This window comes from Triturus cristatus, chromosome 3_1, assembly GCF_964204655.1.
Source record: "Triturus cristatus chromosome 3_1, aTriCri1.1, whole genome shotgun sequence".
NCBI classification, from domain to species: Eukaryota; Metazoa; Chordata; class Amphibia; order Caudata; family Salamandridae; genus Triturus; species Triturus cristatus.
Window position 1 is genome coordinate 1,066,964,340 of NC_140583.1, and position 19,153 is coordinate 1,066,983,492.

Below are 19,153 nucleotides of genomic sequence, written 5' to 3' on the forward strand. Positions count from 1 at the left end.
ATTCTCCCGTGACCCACCCTCTTAAGAATTGTACGTTTCGCGTTATTGAGCCCTTAAACTTGTATGAACCATCACACTGCTATTGTTGAGCTGGTAACATAGTACAAATATCTAATGCACATTGTCAGGGCAGCACTCCGCGTCCCTCTGTGACTAAAGCTAGGCCATTCTTGTAACACGAGTTGCCACTGTCCATCGGAGACAAGAGCTAGGTAGTAGCTCACGTATTTAACAAGAGCCAGTTGTGTTTTCAGACGCTATTTTACATACAGTGTTAGTATTTTTATAGTTTCCATTAGTTTATTTTCTTTGGTCCTTCTTTGGTTTCCATAGCCTATTCTTTTGTGGCAGCCGTGGTTATCATTTTGCCAGCTGGTTCGCAGTGGCCCTACACTTGTTTCCATGGCACCTATCTCCGCCGGGTGGCCCTAGTATTTTGATCTGTGGGGTTCGACGGAGGCGGCCGATCCGGTCGGGCTTTGTAAGGGTCCGTCCGGCAAAATGGGGGCTGCCATGTTCTTCGGCTGCACTTTCATTGCCTTCGGACCCGCCTTCTCCCTGTTCCTTCAGACAGTAGCGAGGGACCCTCTCCGGGTTATCATTCTGGTGGCAGGGTGAGTGCCGTGAAGAGGCGGTGTGTTTTCTTTCTTATGTGGGTAACACACACAGCGTGGTGTGTTGTCGGTTTAAGAAGGGCAGATCATGAGGGTGTAGACGTACCACTACAACTAGCGATTTGGTGTTGCAGATGTAAAATGATTGCGTTAACAGTATGACTGTCAATGTAATCTACCCAAGATCTGCCCTTATCTCCTCTTCTTCACAATTGGATTTTATATTACTGGGGCAGTCAGGTATGACAAGTCATTTTCTTTCCTCTTGTCTTTTGAAGGGAATACAAACTTCTACTTATTCGAACAATCAGAGTGGAGGATTAAAGCTGCTGGAAGTATCTGAATTAAAAAGGGTAGCCGTGCAAGTCAAGTCATGTGTGAATGATTATATTTTTCTATTCTCTTAGCAAAATGTTTTTATTGAATCTAGAGCCCAGTATAAAGAGTTTTAGCACAGATCTTTATTATACGTTGGTGACTTGCATGTTGGAGGCAGGTGAGCGGCTGCCATGTGAGATGTGCCCGACAGTTGCGAAGGGGCTTCTGGGCACCTGCTCCGGTGTGAGCAAATTGGACGTGCAGGAAGGGCTTCGGCTGGTAGGGGCGTCGACCTGCTACTAAAAAAGGGGATTTGTGTGTTAATCCTTTTTGTAAGATTCCATGAGGCAGTCCTGCAAACTCTGAAACACCAAGCTTAACAGAATGTCTGACATTGCCCTTCTAATGCAGAACTCTGTGGCTGCGGTACCCACAAGGCACACTTTTATGTGCCTCTCCTTCGGGGTTTGAGTTGAAGTACTTCCCTTATTCTGAGCACTCCTAACCCCTCCTCTTCACAGTGGTGAATACAGAACACGACTATCTCCAGTCTTGAAACTTCCGACCACACGCAGCCTGCCAGGCCAGCATTACCCTGCCTTCCTGTCAGGGCTCTGTGTGGGGGTGGCTGTGGGAGTGTGTGTGGGGGTGGCTCTGTGTGTGTGTGTGGGTGGCTCTGTGTGTGTGTGGGTGGCTCTGTGTGTGTGTGGGTGGCTCTGTGTGTGGGGGAGGGTGTGTGTGTGGGTGGCTCTGTGTGTGTGGCTCTGTGTGTGTGGGTGGCTTTTTTTGTAGGTGGCTCTATGCGTGGTGGGTCTGTCTGTGTGTGGGTAACTCTGTGTGTGTGGAGGTGGCTCTGTGGGTGGCTCTATGGGTGGCTCGATTTGTGTGTGGGTTGCTCTGTGTGGGTGGCTCTGTGTGTGGGTGAAAATGCAATAGGTCTCGCATTTGATAGTGATTAAGCTATTGACATTGTGTAAATAACAATGCCATTTCTTTAAATGTTTTAAAAACAAAAACATAAACAAAAATAATGTCATGAGCAATGCCAATAGCTTTAACTTTAACAATGCCGAGACCATTGCATTGTAAATGCTTGTTACTGTTTGGTTAACACATTTCTTACCGTTATTTGTTGTTTGACCCATGCCAAGATGGCTGAATCCTGCTTATTTGTTTTTTTATTAGTAACTACGTTTAGTCGTCTTTCAACCTTGTTGTTTCTCGTATTATGAAATATCCAAAATGGTAAATACTGGCATGTACTGCTAGTCGATTGGTGACTCTATTTAGTCCCCTTTCAACTTTGTTACCTACCTTGGCTAGATGGAAATAGTATTAATGTAGAACGCTGGGACACATACACGTGCGAAGCATACATGTATTTGAAATACTCTACACAGGAGTTTTCTCTTCCATATTGTGGGGATACTTTACACAAGCAGATTTTGGGCACTGTAGTGAATTTTGTTGTAATCTTATGCAATACTGGATCTCACAATTCGTTTATGATAATTGCAATACAATGGTTACTGTAACTACCAGTTTAATCGAAATAACAAGTAATGTAATTAGCCATGCCTCACTATACAACTCAACATTCATTCATTTGAGTTCTTCCAACATGAGTATTTATTGATCACTTGCTCAATAGTGGATGTTGATTTATCAATTGATGCAGATATTGGTCTTTCACACTCCTCTGAAGATTTGTTTCTTGGAGATTACAAGTAGGAACAGATGAGCTTTAACAGCTTAGCACCTACACTTAGGGTTCTTTTTTAGGTATCATTTTTCTCTATGGCTTTGGGTGCTGACATTTCTGGTATGTCACAATAAGTGGACCTATGTAAAAGAACTTTGATGTTTATAGGATTTTGTTTTCTGTATCTCTTATACACGGATGCATTAAAAAAAAGAATTGCTTTCAATTCCTCTCCATTTGATACCTTGTTTCTCTCTTTTCTTCTTGATTATTGTAACGTTGGTGGTGGTCCACATTAGTGGTTTTATTTTGTAGTTTTATATGTAACACTCCTACTAATATTTCGTGTTCCCAGACGTAGAAATGTGACTGCTTATGTATTTACTAGTATAATTCCAGATATATTTAATTTGCAGAGTGGGACGCGTCCAGACTGACCTTTTTCTTCAATCTTATTTGATCTTTCCTTAAAGTCGTCTGCAGCTTCTCTTGGAGGAAATGAATTATTATAGTTTTTGTGCATGGTGACAATGAATTTAAAGTACTGTCTCCAGCAGGTGATACTGTTCTGCTTTTGATGAGCAAAAGAAACTATTAGGTCTTACTTTGCAACTCCTGGGGAACATATAGACAGATATGGGAGAAAATGGCCAATGGGGAATTAAGTATCTAAGAATTAAAATTGTAAATTACTTGAACCTGATAACACAAATTAATTTCCAAAAGGTGTTTTGTTTTCTAGAATAAAAAGCTATTAGTGCAAAAAAGACTAATATTGCATCCATGACTACTGATGTGTCAAAGGCCTCTGAGCCAAACTGTTACTGCGACAAAGAACGTTGTTGCCTATCGATCATTGCTGTTGTGAGACAATAACTTGGTCAAAGATCATTGCCGTGTTGAAGATCACTGCTGAATCAGAAACCATTATGTCATCAGAGACAAGCCTCAAGGATAAAGATCACTGCTGCCAAAAAGGCCATCACTGTGTTGAAGAACTTTCCAGGGGCTCCGTGGACCTCCAACTGATGCTCCTGTTAAGCACTGCCTCGTCTATAAGGAACTGGCGGGAAGCTTCTTTGATGCTCCAATCCATTAGCTGCTTTCGTTATGATGGTATTGGTTGGAAAGAGATGAAACTCTCTTCCCAGCTCTGAAGTGTGGTCTAAAGACTGCACTTTGCTCTGCAGAAAAGAGACAACTACAGTTTCTAACCATGTTTAGAGGTAGGAGGGCATCTAGACTTTGTTCTACAGAAGAGTGGATTCCTACCTTAAGGCTTTGAGGGCTGTTTTCTATTCTAGACCAGAAAGAACCCAGAGCCCTGTCACCTCACTACGGAGCAAGGTATGTGGCAGACATGCCATACAAATCCCGAAAACCCCATGACCGGATTTAATGTAACCCAAAAACCTTGTGTGTATTGGTCCTATATTCCACTGGAGGCCATTAAAGAGGGCTCATCTTTTCAGTCCAACACATCATAGAGAACCATAGGCATCAGTCAACATTGGGAAACGGTCTTTACAACGCGGGCTGAGCCATGCATGCATTTCTCTGCAAGCGGAATCAGGCTTGCCTTAACCACACATATGCGTGGGTAAAGCAGTGTGCGGTCTAGATGTGCGGATGGGTGGGGAGAGGAACAGGAAAGATCAGGAGAGGAAGCTCCGGGATGCAGGCTGGTAAGTGGGGGGTATTTTTCAGGGCTAGGGCTGGTTTTAGGGCTCAGGGGGTAGATCAGCGTAGTTTTTAGGGCTGGGGCCGGATTTTAGGGCTCAGGGTGGGGGGTGCTGGAGTCATTGTAGTTTATAGGGTGGGGGTGATATTTAGGGCTCAGGACGGACCTGGGGAGTTTTTAAGACATGGGGCCTAGATTTAGGGCTCAGGGCGGGGGGAAGGGACAGTTTTCAGGGCTGGGACAATTTTAAGACTCAGGGCGGGAGGGCTGGGGCCGGGGTAGTTTTTAGGACGTGGGGACAAGTTTTAGGGCTCAGGGCAGGGGAGAGAGTTTTCAGTGCTGCAGGCCGTTTTAGGCTCAAGGCGGGGGGTGAGGTCGAGGTAGTTTTTAGGACATTGGGGTGAGTTTTAGGACTCAGGGTGGGAGGGGGCTGGGGTCAGGGTAGTATTTTGGGCTGGGTTTTGAGGCCCAGGGAGGAGGGTTAGGGTCGTTTTTAGGAAGGGTCCTAGGAAGATACGAGGGATGGGGCTCAAGGCAGGGGGTCTGGGGCGTGATCTTTACCACGCATATTCCTTTACCTATCATGCCTTTACAACGAAATTGCGTGGTAAAGGCATGTGTGGTAAAGGAATACGTGGTTAAGATGCATTCATTGTTGGGACCGCGTTGTGAGGCATGTAGTTTAGCCATGCGTGCTTCTGTCATACAACCCTCAACATGAGAACAACTGCTCATCATGAGACCTTCCGAAAGCAGCACAGCCCTCAAAACCTTCTAAGTGCCATTATTCTCTCAAACAAACTGTCAATTCCTTTTCTAACCTGTAGAATGTAATTCCAAACACTTGCCCTCTCGAGTAAAATGCACTGCCGGGTAGACACATTTCCAAAAAGACGAGGTACCTAGTATGAGGCATATCCTTCCCGAATCAGAGACTACCTGGGTAGAAGGTTATAGAGCCACCAGCTGCCCATCGAGACACACAGATAAGAGAGAGTCATCAGCAGTGACCACATGAGCAACTATCCAGTCGGATTCAAATATGGAATATGAAACAGCCACAAAATGGAGAGCTGACAAAACAAGAAGGTAGCGACTGAAGGGCACATACTAGCTATGCGAGACCTATGCAGCTTTACATCTCGGAGAGAAGTTGATCCAGGGAATTGGGTAGAAAAGTGAAAGAGGTGCACAGGAAGACCCTAGCACCCAGTGCAGTTATATGGTTAAGAGATTTACCTCACCCGACCCTGGCCACAATTCATAGCAAGGTCTCAATTCACTAGCAGTAATGCGTGCGGTGAAAATTGTTTTCTCTACCAGATGTCCAGATGTTGCAGCAGCTGTAGAAACTCATGAATCTCATGCGCTTCAGATTCTAATATAAGATCTGATATCAAGAGGCAGCTTCCTGGGGAGAATGTTTTATGGGAGAGTCATCTTACCACTGTAAATGGTGAGTAATAACTGTTTTGGAATGAGTGATGGGAGAGTTTTTGAAGGCCCACTAGCAAGTAGCAGATGGGCTAGTTTGCCTGCAGAAAGCACACCCTGATGTCATTTCAAGAATATGCGAAACAGTTCGCTTCATGCTAGACTTTGTTCACACTCTCTTTTTGACACTTTTGATTCTACCACACAGCGTGCAACTGATCTCCACACACACTGCAGACACTCCCTTGCATGCTAACAATCACAAGAGGAATATGAGAGGCTAGCACAGACAATCACTGTCACGTCTACATGGCATAGTTTTGGTGGGCTGCCCACTTACGTTACAGCCAAGGAGAGGCCGAGGCAGGAAAGAAAGAAAAATGGTTACCAGACAGAACTCTTGAACAGAAGCACTTCGCCTTGAAAGGGATCTAGAGTCTATCAGGGAAAGTCTGTTAAGCATTTCTATTCCTCTGAACCAATGTCCTCCCAAACAACTGCAATGTGGCATCAATTGAGTTTGAAAGGCTGAGAAGATGCCCTTTCTCACAAGCTTTTGGAGCATTCCAGAAGGATGAACAGGTCTGAAGGTACCAATCCTCCTCAAATAATTATAGTAAAGATGGAGACAATGTAAGATCTACAGGTAAGGAAATTAGCAGACTAAATGGACCTTTCTCTTTCATTTCATGCTAGGAGTCAATGAAACCAGTGACTTCTGAATTTGATACACCTGAGTCCAGCTCTTTAACAAGCATGCTCTGGTGGGGGCTGTTTCTCTGATTCTGCTGTCTTTTACTGCCCTAGTTGAGATTGGAACCAGTGAGCTACAGGTGAAAGGCTGTCACTGAGCCATTCAGTAACTAACTCGAGAGACAGAGGAAGATGCCTCATAATACTGACAACATAACCATGTGGTCCCAAAACGAAAAGTTTCTTACCTGTCGGTGTAGTTTTGCAGCTTGAAGATCTTTCTGGATTCACTATGCTGTGCATTATTCCGCGATCTTGTGGTTGGGTCCGGATTCGTAGTCTTTTCTTTGTTTTTTTTTTTTTTTTTTTGTAGCCCAGGTGGGCGTCGACGTCCACCATTTGGTGCACCTCCCGTGACGTCGTCGTGCTTCCTGCGGAAGTCCCACCTTTGGGGCGCCATCTTCGGGTTCTTTTTTCCCTTTTTTTTTTTTTTTTTTAACCCTAGGCGATTGATTAATCCTTTTGTCCATATTTCTGTACGTCTCCACCTATTTGATCCTATCCATTTCACCCCCTCTTCCTCCAGCCTCATCTTCCTGGCGGAGGTGGGTGGGTTCGCTAGTGAATCCAGAAAGATCTTCAAGCTGCAAAACTACACCGACAGGTAAGAAACTTTTCGTTTTGCAGCGTGAATCTTTCTGGATTCACTATGCTGTGCATAGACTTTGTAGCGGTTTTCCTATTTTTGTGGTGGCTGGGTGGAAGATGATCGCTGGTCGTTGAAAATGTGTTGTAGCACCTTCTGTCCGACCTGTGCTTCCTTATTCATTTGAATGTCCACGCAGTAGTGCTTTGTGAACGTGTGCACAGATGCCCAAGTTGCTGCGAGACAAATGTCTTGGATGGGCGTGTTTGCCAGGAAGGCAACTGTGGCCCCCTTCTTCCTTGTGGAGTGAGCTTGTGGCCCCTCCGTTAGCTCCTGTCCAGCCTGTTTGTGACAGAATTGAATAGTGAGGGCAATCCACCTAGCGATGGTGCCCTTGGTCACTGGTCTACCCATGAAGCTAGTAGCAAAGGACACAAACAGCTGCTTCGACTTCCTGAGTTCCTTGGTTCTTTCAATGTAGTGCATCACCGCTCTTCTGGCATCGAGGGTGTGCAGGGCCTTTTCTGCGTTTGTAGTCGGGTTTTGGAAGAAACTCGGTATCTGGATACTCTGATTCATGTGGAACGCCGACACTACCTTGGGCATGAAGTGTGGGTCCGTCCTCAGGACTACCCTGTCCTTGTGAATTTGAATGTAGGGCTCCTGTAGCGTTAGTGCTTGAAGCTCGCTCACCCTGCGTAGTGAGGTTATGGCCACTAGAAAGGCAGTTTTCATCGTCAACATTTGTAGATTGGCCTTGTGAATGGGTTCAAACGGCGCCTTCATGAGCTCCGTCAGAACCACGTTTAAATTCCATGCCGGCGGCGGCAACCTTTTCGGGGGTGCCATTCTTTTGGCTCCCTCCATGAATCTCTTCACCACCTGCGAGCTGAAGAAACTTCCACCCTTCTCACCTCTGGTGTAGGCAACGATCGCTGCTAGGTGCACCCTTAGGGAGCTCGAGCAGAGGTTACTCTTTAGAAGGTGTGTGAGGTACCTTAGCACAGTTGAGTCTCTTGTCATTCTGTTGTGCAGGCCCTTCTTCCTGCACCACACCGCGAATCTCTTCCACTTTGCGCTGTAGCACTTTCTTGTAGTAGGTTTCCTTGCCTCCCGTAGCACTCGCATAGTGCTCTGAGGTAACCTTAGGTGTGCGAACTCTAGGTCTTCAGGAGCCATGCTGCTAGGTTGAGGGTCTCTGGCTCTGGGTGCAGGACCTCCCCGTTTTGCATTGAGAGCAGGTCTTTTCTCCTCTCGAACCTGTACGGATTGCCTTGCGCCATTTCTTGAATCTGTGAGAACCATGTCTGCCTCGCCCACTGTGGGGCCACCAGGATCAGAGTCATGTTGCTGGTTCTGCACTTGTCGAGCACTCTGTGCAACAGGGGTATCGGTGGAAAGGCGTAGGCAAATGTCCTCCACCAGCTTATCCATAGGGCATTTCCCTTGGATCGCTGATCTGGTTGCCTGGACGCGAAGCTTTGGCATTTTGCATTGTGGCGTGTTGCAAATAGGTCTATTGTGGGAGTTCCCCATCTCCGGAAGATTTTCTCCGTTTCCTGGCCATTGAGCTCCCACTCGTGCGATGCTGACGTCTGCCTGCTCAGCCAGTCTGCCTCCACATTGTCCTTCCCTGGTAGGTGAATTGCCAGTAGATCTATCCTGAGAGGTATGGCCCATCTCCAAATCTCCTGAGCTAGGGATGAGAGGGGAAACGACTGTGTCCCCCCTTGTTTGTTGATGTAGAACATCGCCGTGGTGTTGTCTGTCTGTACCAACACCCTCTGGCCGCACAGGTGTCTCTGGAATGCCTTCAGGGCTAGCAGTATCGTTTTCAACTCGAGGTAGTTGATGTGGCGGACCGCGTCTGCCGGAGCCCATAGACCCCTCACTCTGAGGTTGTCCATGTGCGCTCCCCATCCCATCTGCGATGCGTCCGTGGTAATGGTCACTGTTGGGCTTGGTGGTGTCAGGCTTCTCCCTGTTGTTATGTTGTCTCTGTTCCACCAAGTTATCTCCTCCTGCACTGCGTGCGTAACAACCACTAGATCCTCCCAACTTCCGTTTGCTTGTGACCATTGCTGTTGCAGCCATTCCTGGAATGGTCTCATGTGCAGGCGTACATTCGGCACCAGCTGGATACAGGACGCCATCATCCCCATCATCTTGCTCACCGCCCTCACTGTCAGAGCTCGCCCCTTCTGGTAGAGCTGCGTCTCCTTCAGTAGGGCATCTGTCCTCCTGTCGCTGGGCACTACTGTACTGTTGAGGGAGTTGATCTTTGCCCCCAGGAAAATCTTTACCTGTTCCGGTTCCAGCGATGATTTTCCCCAATGGATGGAAAATCCCAGATTTGTGAGGGTGTCTGTTACGCGTTTTGCGTGCCTCTCGCACTTCTTGCGTGAGTTTGCCTTGACCAGCCAGTCGTCCAAGTATGGGTATACGTGTATGCCCTGCTTTCGTAGGTGTGCCGCTACCGCCGACAGGCATTTTGTAAAGACCCTTGGCGCTGATTTTAATCCGAAGGCCAGGGTTGTGAACTGGTAGTGTTCCTGTTCGATGTTGAATCTTAGAAGGCCCTTGTGCCTTCTGTTTATTGGGATGTGAAGGTAGGCATCCTTGAGGTCCACGGTGACCATGAAGTCCCCTTCTCTTATTTGTGGCAGTACCTCCTGCAGTGAGGTCATTTTGAACCTTTGCGTTCTTATGAACTTGTTTAGGTAACGGAGGTCCAGTATGGGCCTGAGGTCTCCGTCTACCTTCGGAACCACGAAGTAGTTTGAGTAGACCCCCTTGTTGCGTTCCCCGAACGGCACTGCCTCTATGGCTCCCTTTTGTAGGAGTTTCCGCGTTTCTTCTCTGAGTATTGCCAGTTCTTGGGCAGATCTCTGTCTTCCCTTCGGTTTCCTGTTTGGAGGTCTTTTCTCCAAGTCTACGCAGTATCCGTACTGCACGATGTTCCGTATCCACTTGTCTGTGGTTATACGCCGCCACTCCTGAAGGTAGAACCTCAGCCTTCCGCCTACTGGTGACGTATGCTCGTAGGCTCTTGAATCTTCTCTTCCCCCTGATGACACTTTTTTGCGCCTCACCCTTGGGGACCTGACGAGGGTAGGCGTCTTCTTGCGTGCTGAGTCACTTCGAGGAGGGCTGATCGCCCCCTCTCCTCCTTTGGCCACGTCCGTTCCCTCTCCCGCGAAAGGACTGGCCCCGAGGTTGATATTGCCAGCTTTGCTTTTGCTGACCTTGACCGTGACCTTCGCCCTGCTGACCTTGTTGGAACGCCTGGTGCGATGTCCCTTGTTGGCTAGCACCCCTACCGTAGGGTCTCCTCGATGGATTACCTCGTCTCATACCCCTCAGCTGTAGTGCCCCCATGGACCTCGCTGTCTCGTTTTCCTTCTTGAGCTGGGTGAGCTTTTCGTCCACCGTTGCTCCGAACAGTGTCTCACCGTTGAAGGGGGTGCCAAGGATGTTGTTCTGCACTTCCGGTTTGAATCCCGAGATTCTTAGCCATGCATGCCTCCTCTCTGTGACCCCTATGGCCATGAGTCTTGCTGAAGTCTCTGCCCCATCCAACGCCGTCTTTATACAGGAGTTGGCGATGTTCTTTCCTTCATCCACCAGGTGAGAGGCTCTCTGGCGGTATTCTTCGGGGAGGTGCTTTACTAGCTCCCCCATCTCATCCCAGTGTTGGTATTGGTGTCTATTGAGGAGTGCATTCGAATTCGCCATGCGCCAGTGCATTGCGGCGTTCCTCTCGACCTTTCTGCCTGTGAGGTCGATCCACCTGCTCTCTTTATCCGGAGGTGGGCCCGAAGTTGCTGGAACGTTGGCCCTTCTCCTGGCCGTGGAGGCTATGATGGAGTCTGCGGTGACGCTACCCTTGATGTAAGGTGGGTCCAGGGAGGAGTGCTTATATTTCTTCTCTGTCCTGGGTGTGATCGACCGGCAGGTGGCAGGCTCCTTGAAGGCTTCTCTCCCCTGGTTCATCACGCTTTGTAGCATGGGGAGGAACTGACTCCTAGTCTGGATGGGGAGCAGTGTTTCGACGAGAAAATCGGCTTTCGGCCTCTCCTCGTCGAGTTTGACGCCGAAGGCCAGTGCTGCGCTCTTCACCACCATATTGTATACCCCGATGTCGTCGGGTGGCGAAGGCCTCGAGGGGTACGTGTCCACGGGCTCTTCCGGGTTTTCGGTGTCGAGATCGTGCCATTCGACGTCGTTGCTGGTAGATGCCGCCGATTCGAAGAACGACTGTTGGTCTTCTTCCTCGGCTTCTTCCTCATAATAGGGCTCCTCTTCTTCTTCGAGATCCCTTGTCAGCCCTTCGGCGTCGAACTCCTCTTCGACCTCGACGACGTCCGCCGATGAAACCGTTGGAATCTTGAATTCTTTCATCCTGGCGTCGAACTCCTTCTTCCTTTGAAGGATGTTCTCCATTTCGGCCTCGAGCCGCCTCTTCTTTTTCTCCATTTCGGAGATGCTTTCGGCGTCGACCGCGGGTCTTTTTGATGAAACTTGCGTCGACGTCGAACGCTCTTTCTGCGTCGATCGGCCCGTTTCATGGGATGATTTCGACGACCCTTGCCTTTCGGCACCAGGGAGTCCTTATCTAAGGATCCGCTCGGCCTCTTGTCCGTGGTTCCCCCCTTGGACGTCGAAGTTTTCGGCGCCGGGGCTCCCTTCGTGGACTTTGACTCAGATTTTCTCGAGTCACCCTCGTGTTGTCGAGGTACTTTTTGTTTTGCGCTCGACGATTCTCTTACCTCGTCTTCTTTTTTCTTGTCGGTCTCTACGACCGTGAAGTTTTCGGCTGTCTCGGCGACGTTGTCCTCGTCGTCTGAGGAGAGGCCCAGAGCGTAGAGCGTCGGGGGCTTCCCCTTGCCGTCCATGTTGGCGTTGGCCCTTCTCTGCCGCTCTCTCACCCTGAGTGTCTTCGGCGCGAAGGCTGAGCAGGCGTTGCAGTCGATACTCTGGTGATCGACCGGTAGGCAGAGGTTGCAGACCGGATGCTGGTCTCTCTGCGCGAACTTGTGGTGGCAGTTTGGGCAGAACTTGAATGGCGTCTTGTCCATTGCGCTCAGGGTCTCTGAGCGTGCATTCTCCAAGGGCGTCGAAGAAAAAGGGCGCTGGTCCTCCTTTCTTCGCGCTCCTGATGAAATCTTTTCCTTTCCTGATATCTTCTAGTGTTTCTATCGACGAAACTCGCTTTTCTTCCTTCTTCCTTTGAGTGTAATTCTGGAGCTTCCCGATGTCGATCCAGACCCAACGGCGGAAAAAAGAATCTGAAGATGGCGCCCCAAAGGTGGGACTTCCGCAGGAAGCACGACGACGTCACGGGAGGTGCACCAAATGGTGGACGTCGACGCCCACCTGGGCTACAAAAAACAAAAAAAAAAAACAAAGAAAAGACTACGAATCCGGACCCAACCACAAGATCGCGGAATAATGCACAGCATAGTGAATCCAGAAAGATTCACGCTGCAAAACTGTGGTTTCCCTTTAATATTGATTGCAGGCTTAGAGGTAAGTGGTGACCTTCTAACAATGACCTTGCAATCACAATTGGCTTTTCCTTTTAATACTGAACAGCTGGGCTGCAGTGGGTGCTGTGCATTTAAAACAGAAGATGCTCTTCCTTGGACACTAACCTTCAGCAGAGGGTGGGGTTAACTTGATCTTGGGGATAAGCGGAGTGTGCAATCTCCCTTTACTCTGATCATGGGGTCAGCATCCTCCTGTCCTTTTAACAGCACCTTTGTGGCTCCCTTGTGTGCTGTCCCCTTTACACTAAACTCGAGGCCTGCCCACGGGCTTCCATCGTGTAACAGTGATAACTTTAAACATAATTAAAGGGGCGAGGCTCTAGCATAGCAAGATTGGTGGATTTCCCTGGTCTCTCCTAATCTCAAATTTATCTCTTTTTACTCTCCATATGACAGGCCGCTTACTTGCTTCCAGGCGGAGGGTCCGGCTGCTGCTCCCCAGGCTGTTGGAAGCGTTGCATGTGACACCGGACTCCAGCAGCTCAGTCGTGGCCAGTACACTGAGCTGGCTGGACACGCGGTGAGACTCCTGGCTGTGTATCTGTCGTCAGAGAGGGGAAACAGAAAAAGAGATATGAGAGGGGGAAGGAATTGAAAACATGAGAGGAAAAAGGGCGGGAAAAGATTTGTGGAGACAGATAATAGAGAACAAGCATTGGCAAAGCACACAGGTCCGCTTTCAATGTGCCCAGGCAAGTAAATAGTGTTTGTTCATGCCTGGGTTTTCATGCTTTAGCACAAAGCCAGACCTATTGGCTATGTCCCGCCAAGTCAAAAAATGTGCAGTGTGTGTGTAAAATCTACCATAGTCAAAATAACCCACCTCAAGGTAAATGGCTAACTCTACAGAAAGTATGTGCTTGTCAAATGACCACCAGCAAATTTACAAAATGATCCTGAAGAAACTATGGGGCATATTTACACGGACTGAACGTGACAAGAATGTCACTTTTAGTGACGTTCTGGTGGCGTTCAGTTTCTTTGCCTTATGTACAAGGCGGCGTTATGCCACTTAACGTGGCTTAACTCCGCCTTGTAAAAAATGCCCCTATTCACGCAGAATTTAGCATGAAAGGTGCGTGCAATGGGTGTTGCACTGGGCATTCCACTGCAACACCCATTGCTTTTTGACACTGCCCCCTGTTTACAAGGTATGGGGCAGCGCCGAAAATAAGACCAGGAAATACCTGGTCTTAAACAGGGGATACGAGGAGAAATGTTCCATTTCTCCCCATATTTTGCTCTTTTCATGTGTGCTGCATTCTGTAGCACACATTTGTTTATGTGCAGGAAGGTGTCCCTTCCTGCACGTAAACAATCCCTTGAAACATGGTGCACAGGGTGCCTGCGCTGGCGCTAGGCTGCTTCTTTAGTGCCATCACTAGGGGAAACGCAGGGGTGCGCCGCAATTTTGTAAATACAGCGCATCCCTGCGTGTTGAAACTGACGGAGCGTGGCATTACTAAATCTGGCGTACCCCGTGCTCTGCCAGTTTCTAGTACATATGCCACTTCTTTTGGAGAATACAACACTGCAAACAGTTCATAGAGAAATCGCAGGCTTCATCTGTGGGAATAAAAAAGGCTTGTAAATCGCAACATCCATTTTGAATCACAAGTGTCTGTCAAGGAGTGATGCTGAAGGTTTTAACATATGGCATGGCATTTAGCAAAAATAACTGCTTCACCAATAAAGCATGCGTTTTCTAACTTTGGTCTTTTAGTATTGTTTAAACACAGGTTGCTTAAAATACTTGAGAAGACTGCATTGGCCAAGGCTTAACCAAACCTGCTTTGCAGCAACTTCGCTGCCTTTACCATTAGGGTAATGTCTGCTCTGACGTGACCAGAATGGACATACATCACTTAATCAAGGTCCAGGAGTTGTAACTATTATCCAGCAGTCGCTTTTGTGTTGGAGATCAAGATAGCAGGACCCCAAGATCTCTGCCTGAACTCCTAGGAAATTGCAGCCTTTGAGCCTGATCTGCAAGACTTCAGGCTGCCATTTTTCAATCGGGCCATTCCAACCAGCAAAAACATAAATCCAATCAAGCTCACACTCGAGTCCTGAGAAAGGTATTATACAATGCATACTCCAGTGAAAAATGTTAAAAAGAAAACCTGCTTGCTCTTAAGAATATATGTGTGAGATAAAGAACTGAACGTGATTAAACTGCGATGATTGGTTGTACTTTTAAGATGTAAAATAGTCTCTCTTGCAACTGACACACTCGAGCATCCAGGCACCCAAACATTCCTTTGAAGACTCTCACATCAACATTCCATGCATCACATTCACACTGGCTGAGCAGCTAGGGAGAAAGTAACCAGATAAATACAATACAGGTTACAACATACTGTAAAGGAAGCACTCCAAAAAGGCTGAATGATACAACAAAGAGAAAATATCACGAGGCGAGAAATGTTTACTGTTTGAAGACAATGTATGAATGTTTTCCATAAGCGTAGTGACATGAGCTCAATTAGAAAGTTGTGCTTTTTAGCAAGATCTAAAAAGGAGATAGTGTGACAGGGACACAGAGGAAGAGATAGCAGATTGAGAAAAAGAGAGAGAAGTGTGTAAAGAAGGCAAAAAAGATAAATCAGAGCACAGAGGTTCATGCACAGGAATTGGAAAGGATAGATGCCACTGGTGATATGTGAGACAATGGAAGAAAGATGCTAGAGACAGGAAGAGATAAGGGGTTTTATAAAGACAGCCAGGGAGACAGAAGAATGGGTAAGAGTTATATTAAGAGTAATCGAGAAATGAGAAAAAATAAAGGAAGATACAGAATTTCATATGGAGAATAGATTAAAAGCATGAAAAGACAAATGAAAATACGATTATGGTGTAGGTGGAAATGAACTCTGAACGGGGTTGTGAGTGTGATGCGAAGAGAGTCAAAAAGAGGGTGATGGAGATGGTGTAAGTACCACAGAGCCTTCTGTGTCCCACGTGATGACCGGTACTGGGTGTCCGAAGGCCTCGCATGTTAAATTCACCATTTCGTCCTTGTACACCTGCACCTCCTGCTGCGTCATCAACACCTGCGGCTTCCCTAAGGGACAAGAATCCATTAATACAGTGACCCCTCATCACAGAAAACAGTAACCTTTGAACCCAGCAATATGATTTTAATCCTTGACCTTAGTTAACCAGCAATTTATCAGCAAAGTGTGCATGGCTGCATCTGCCCCTCACACTCTAACAGTTCACGCATATGCACTGCAAGATATGCCTCTATATTAGGAGCATACATTCAAGTCTCAAGAAGCTCAGCCTACAGTTCGCGTATAGACCTTTCGACATCCAACACTCTTCCAATGACACCCTTCTTTGGCTTAGGACCAAATGTTACCTTGTCAGGGGTAAGAAGCACTATACAAATGCTCCAATATAATACAAACATTCCATTGTGAACCCAGTAGTGAACCTTAAACTCGGAAGTGGTCCTTGGTCCTTAAACTCAGACAACCACACTTGTGTCCTTGCTTCAATCTTCTCCTCAAAATCCCTTAAGACAGCCATACCCGTTTCTCCTTCATACATTTGTTACTTTCATATCCGCCTCACCAAAAAGGCCAATTTGAGCCGCATGTTTGCTGACTAGTTCTCGATGAACCTCATGCTTTCCTCGAGCAATACAATCCTCAGTGATTTTAATATTGACCCGGACAACAATTGCAAAAACCTTACATTGCTCGAAAATCTCTTTTAAGTTCATGCTCTTCACCAACACTCTTTACACCAGACACACTTGAAACTTCACATAGTTTCCAACCCAACTTATCTCTGAAAACAGAGTGGTCTGATTACTTCCCAATTCTGTTCAAATAAGCTTCCCTCATAGTCTTACAAGGGTCAGTGCTTTCAGGCAGAAACAATCACTCAAGAATTTATCAAGCAAGGGACTGGAAGAGACCCAGTGACCCACACTGTCAAAAGAGACCTTCACCATCTTTGCTGAGAAATGGAGTGAAGTACTCTACACCTCTCTTTTCAAATGTATTTTACCGGACTCCCTATAATGTGGACAAATTGCGCCTATCCTAACGAAACCCAACCATTAACATGAATCTATGATCAAATTAGGGAGCCACAACCAACCTCCCATGGCTTGGACTCCCCATCCAAAAATGAGTATCCATACAGCTAACTGCCCACTTAAAATTTGGAAAACATCTATCTAGCGACCAATCACGTTTCCATAGGAGATGTATTGTAGAGACAGCTACACTGAACATTCTGGACAACATTTATAGGTTGTTGATTGAAGTTAATTCATGCCTCCTGGGATGGTTAGCTCCTAAGACGCTAAACACAGCTGAACATGAATCTCTTTTGTCAGTAATGGAACATGACATCAGGGACCAGAGAACAGTGCTCTATTGGTCCACCATTTATCTATAACACCGATCCCAAATGGAACAAATTGGCTGCAACACTGCCACACCCACATTGCTGTCCTTTGGGGTAACTCAGGGTTTAGTCTTAGCACCTATCGTCTTCAATATGTACGTTAAAGCACCAACATCTGTGTGTGAAGGCATTGGAGTATCATTGCACCAGTATGCTGATAATATGCAGGTATACATTAAAACATGTTTGTTTCAGGATATCATCACCTGCAGTATCCTACAAGGATATATATTGACACCAATGCTTTCCAACACTTACATGGAGCTGCTGAAGGAGCTACTAAAAGGGATAGGTGTTAAAATCCACCAATTTGCCTACAAGACTCAGATCTACTTGGAACCTAACTCCTTACAAGATATTCAAATTTTGAAAACCTGGTTAAGCAAATTGCAAGATTGGACGGCCACCAAATTCCTCAGACTCAATCCACAGAAAACCAAATTCAAACAGCACCCACATAAAGTGAATGAAGACAGACTAAACTAGACCCACTCCTTTGATGTAATATGGCTTAACAACTCCCTATCCAATTAGTTTGTAAACCATTTAATGCAATATACTCTCCTCACCCAAACTATCTAGGTTCTGTTATACAAATCTCTTGAGGTAGAAAACACCTAAGAAGCAGAGACTTCTTAAGGCTTATATACAAAAATATGAAAATCTAACGAGCCAATCACAATCCTTTTCTGGAGCAGCTATAATCCTCTGGAACTCAGTACCTCCCATAATGAGATTGTAGGGCGACCTCCAGACTTTCTGCACGATGCTAAAAACGTTCCTTTTTAACTGCTACTTCATGAAAGCCCTACAACTAACGTAACTACTGCAGCAAACCTACCTCCTGTACTGAACTTAATTACTACAGTTGTCCTACTTCCTGATCCCTTCCTCCTCTCCACTACCTCCTTGTCCTTTTAGCCCTCCTTTCTTCCCCCCTTTTCCTCATACCATCCCCACCTTCCACCTTTTACCCTTTTCTGCTCTCCCTCTCCTTCTTCCCTTTCTCAATCATTTTTACCACCCAATCTACCTTGCCCTTCCCCCTCCCTTTACTTTACATCCCTTCTCTCCCACCTCTACATTCATCCCTCAGTCTACCTTGCCTCTATCTCCCTCACACTCACCTGAGCCACCCATGTTTTTCCAACTTCCTCTCCTATCTCTCGTTTACTATGGTTCTACACTCACCTTTTATCAGTCGGTTTCTGTCCCACCAAAGTCCTCCACACAACCTATCCATCCACTCTTCTTTCCAGCTTCTTCTCTTACAGCTAGTTTGGAATTGGTCTTTGCTAATCTATCCACACCTTCTTCTTTCCAACCTCCTCTCATATGCAGTTTTTTATGGTTCTAGTATTGGTGACTTCTGTTCCTCTGAATATTCTAATGAATTTAGGGACCTTGTCCCCTATAGTTAATTCCTGTAAATTGTGCTAACATGATCTGGTAGAGTGGTGCTGTAGAAAAATGTATAAGAAAATAAAAAAATCTTTGAAAAGTGCTCAATAAACTGCAAACGTTGATGACAAGTAATTATCTGTAAAAATCCAAAAATATTCTTCTTGCCTAAATTCAAAACTTACTTTGACCCTGAACAGTTTAAGGAACTAAGTTCTACAGGTTTCTTACTTGTTGTCTACCCCACTGTGATCTCCCCAGGTTTTATGTCTGAAACGTCTGTTTAGATTATACCCAATATAAACAGAATCCCAAAAGCTGCAAACTTCCAAAATGAAAGTTTTTCTGACATACAATTCATGACTCAAATCTGCAGCATATGCCCTGATTGTGTCCAGACTTTGGAAATATAGTACTGGCGGGCGTACCACAATCAACGCTCACTCCACAAAACGCCACCATTCATGCCACTGCAAGACTTGTCTCCTCGTCAACAAAATATGATCACAAATAGCCCATTCTCACTGCACACGTATGGCACTACATCTTAGCACACCATCTTACCACAGAAACCTGCTTAAAATCTTCAGTGGCAAATAAGACCTCTGACGCAAGAACATACTTTTCTTGAAAGGTCCCAATTTAGAACATCCTATGCTCAGCACCAGTCATTCTTAGTGGCTGCCACCA

The 19,153-nt window shown here is 46.5% G+C and overlaps 1 protein-coding gene across 1 annotated transcript in view; it reads right to left on the reverse strand.

The window, feature by feature from the left end:
* Nucleotides 1-19,153, reverse strand: part of MCAM (melanoma cell adhesion molecule) — a 214,327-nt gene that overhangs the window by 38,299 nt on the left and 156,875 nt on the right. The window contains exons 11-12 of the mRNA XM_085645921.1: nucleotides 15,577-15,701; nucleotides 13,043-13,178 (exon numbers count right to left, since the gene is read on the reverse strand). Coding sequence (XP_085502047.1) covers nucleotides 13,043-13,178; nucleotides 15,577-15,701 — 261 coding nt within the window. The remainder of the gene's footprint in view (nucleotides 1-13,042; nucleotides 13,179-15,576; nucleotides 15,702-19,153) is intronic.